Consider the following 2,685-nt stretch of genomic DNA (forward strand, 5'->3'; position numbering starts at 1 on the left):
AGGGGGAAGGGTTTTTCCTCCAACTTAAAGCTGAAAAGAGATAGACAAGCTCCTTTCTCACCTTGTCCTGGTAAACATATTTATTTTCTAGTTCATCTCTTACCAGAAAGAGCTGCCATTTGAGGGTCTTGGCTTTATCTAAGGATTCTTAGTTCCTCATGCACACCCAAATCCTCATTTCTTTTTTCTTGCATGAATATTAAATATTTTTAATATTAAAATTAAAAACTGCTTGAATATTGGTCCCAGTAACCCTTTAGGTTACTGGGACCAATTTTTCTCCAAGGCAATTAAAGCTCCACCCTACCTTACCTCTTCATTTTGGGCACCTAGGATGGACGGAATTTTTCCTCCCTCCCCTCCTTCCTTCTCAGTCATACTTTAAAAATCATGTTTATTTTATTTTTTCTAGCATTTCTATGTCTTTGTACTGGATGGTTAATTTTGGATATCTTAGATCATTGTATTTTCAGAAGTCTAAGTTTCCTCACCATTAATGTGGGGAAAGTAATTTATTTACTTACGAGCATTTTTAGAATTAAATGAGATAATAATGTATATAAAGTGCTAAGGTTAGTGCCTGATATGTAAGTGCTCAATAAATATTAGTTATTACAATTTTTAATTAATACTGATTGAGAAGCCCTAGATAAGAATGCAAAGCCACATAAGGAAAATTACTAAAATGAATTTAAAAATTAATATTTTGGCTTCCTCTTAGGATGTAATGTTGCTTCATTTAAAAGTTTGCTCCCTCCCTCTTTTCCGGTTATCGCGGCACGAGGCACTGTGAACTGCAAAGTCTCCCGAGACACCCTCTATGGAGGCGGTGCGGGAAGTCCTGCATGGTAACCAGCGCAAGCGCCAGAAGTTTTTGGAGATGGTGGAGCTTCAGATCGGCCTGAAGAACTATGACCCTCAGAAGGACAAACGCTTCTCGGGCACTGCCAGGCTTAAGTCCACTCCCCTCCCCAAGTTCTCCATATGGGTTTTGGGGGACCAGCAGCATTGTGATGAGGTCAAGCCTGTGGATATCCACCACATGGACATAGAGGCTCTGAAGAAACTCAACAAGAATAAGAAACTGGTCAAGAAGCTGGCCAAGAAGTATGATGCCTTTTTGGCTTCAGAGTCTCTGATCAAGCAGATCCCACAAATCCTGGGCCCAGATCTGAATAAGGCTGGCAAGTTCCCTTCCTTGCTGACCCACAATGAGAACATGGTGGCCAAAGTTGATGAAGTGAAGTCCACGATCAAGTTCCAGATGAAGAAGGTGCTGTGTCTGGCAGTGGCTGTTGGCCACCTGAAGATGACAGATGATGAGCTTGTGTAGAACATCCACTTAGCTGTCAACTTCCTGGTGTCGTTGCTCAAGAAAACTTGGCAGAATGGTGGGGCTTTGTACATTAAGAGCGCCATGGGCAAGCCCCAGCGCCTGTACTAAGGCACAGCTTAATAAACCATACTCCCACCATTAAAATGTGAACATACAAAACTTATTGCTTGAATATATACGATTTTGTATTACATATCCTTGAGTGTCTCACCTCATTTGTATCCTACTCTACTTAGCATGTGGGTGGTCAGGGAACAATCTTTATTGATATTTGATGCCTGATTCAATTGGTATGTGTATTTTTTTCATTTTACAGATGCATTTCAATTCATCATAAGGTGGCTTATATTATAAACATGTTTATAGTTTCTCTATTAAAATGCTTACATTAAGCTGACATAAAATTAGATAATTTGAAATTCATTTTATTGAGAAAAAATTAATCTCTCAGTCTTGTTCTAAAATATTTATTTTCCACAAAATATGCACTTTGAAAAACATTGCATAGGTTATTAACAGGCTATCTGGTTTGATTATTTCCACTTAGGAATATAATTCATTGAAAAGAAAGGCATATCTGATTAAAATGCTATATGGAAGTGACCTTTTTCATGTTCTTAAAAGAGAGGAATGATGGAAGAAAAAAATAATTTTTTTTTTTTAATTACCAACATTGCCTTTAAAAGAGGAAAACTCAGAGTTCACAGTAAAACTGTTCATATATAAAATTAGAAAGATGGTTGGATTTTGTTTTTAATAATCCCAGAAGTTTGTATTTTCTGAATTTAAGTTTACTTTTCTAGATTTGAGGAATTAACATAATTAAACTCTACCTTCCTCTGTGCAGGTGATTACCAGGCTTCTCCCTGGTCCTACCCCAGATAACATCATGCTTGAAACTTTCAGACCATCTCAAATTCATTTCCACTCCGTAATTTATCCATTGAAGTATTGCTTGAAACTGATGTGGAAAGATCAAAAGCTTTGAAATCGGAAATGTGTGGATTCAATCTTGCCTCTGCCACTTTGCTTGTGGATTAACCTTGGGTGAGTTAATTAGTCTTAATTTCCTCATCTTTTAAAGGAACATAGATAACACATATCAATATAATAGTGCTTTTGTAAGATTTACATGAAACAATGTATAATAAACAACTGGCAAGCTGTCTATCACAGCAGTGATGCTTACTTAATAAAAACAAATTCCACTTCTTGTTCTTTTTACTCAACTCTTCTACCTGAGAGCAAACGATGAGTTTCAGACACATCATCTCCCTGAATGCAGAATCTCACTTTCACAGCAGCAACAAAAATTGGACAGGCATTGGTGTCCCCACAGAATTTCCATC

At 37.3% G+C, this 2,685-nt stretch overlaps 1 protein-coding gene across 1 annotated transcript; it reads left to right on the forward strand.

The window, feature by feature from the left end:
* Positions 1-820: 820 nt before the first annotated feature.
* Positions 821-1,367, forward strand: LOC133088525 (large ribosomal subunit protein uL1-like). The gene has a single exon (XM_061186491.1). It carries the CDS (start codon positions 821-823, stop codon positions 1,331-1,333), a length of 513 nt encoding a protein of 170 aa, XP_061042474.1. The 3' UTR covers positions 1,334-1,367.
* Positions 1,368-2,685: the final 1,318 nt, after the last annotated feature.

This window comes from Eubalaena glacialis, chromosome 3 (genome assembly GCF_028564815.1).
Source record: "Eubalaena glacialis isolate mEubGla1 chromosome 3, mEubGla1.1.hap2.+ XY, whole genome shotgun sequence".
In the NCBI taxonomy this organism is placed as follows: domain Eukaryota; kingdom Metazoa; phylum Chordata; class Mammalia; order Artiodactyla; family Balaenidae; genus Eubalaena; species Eubalaena glacialis.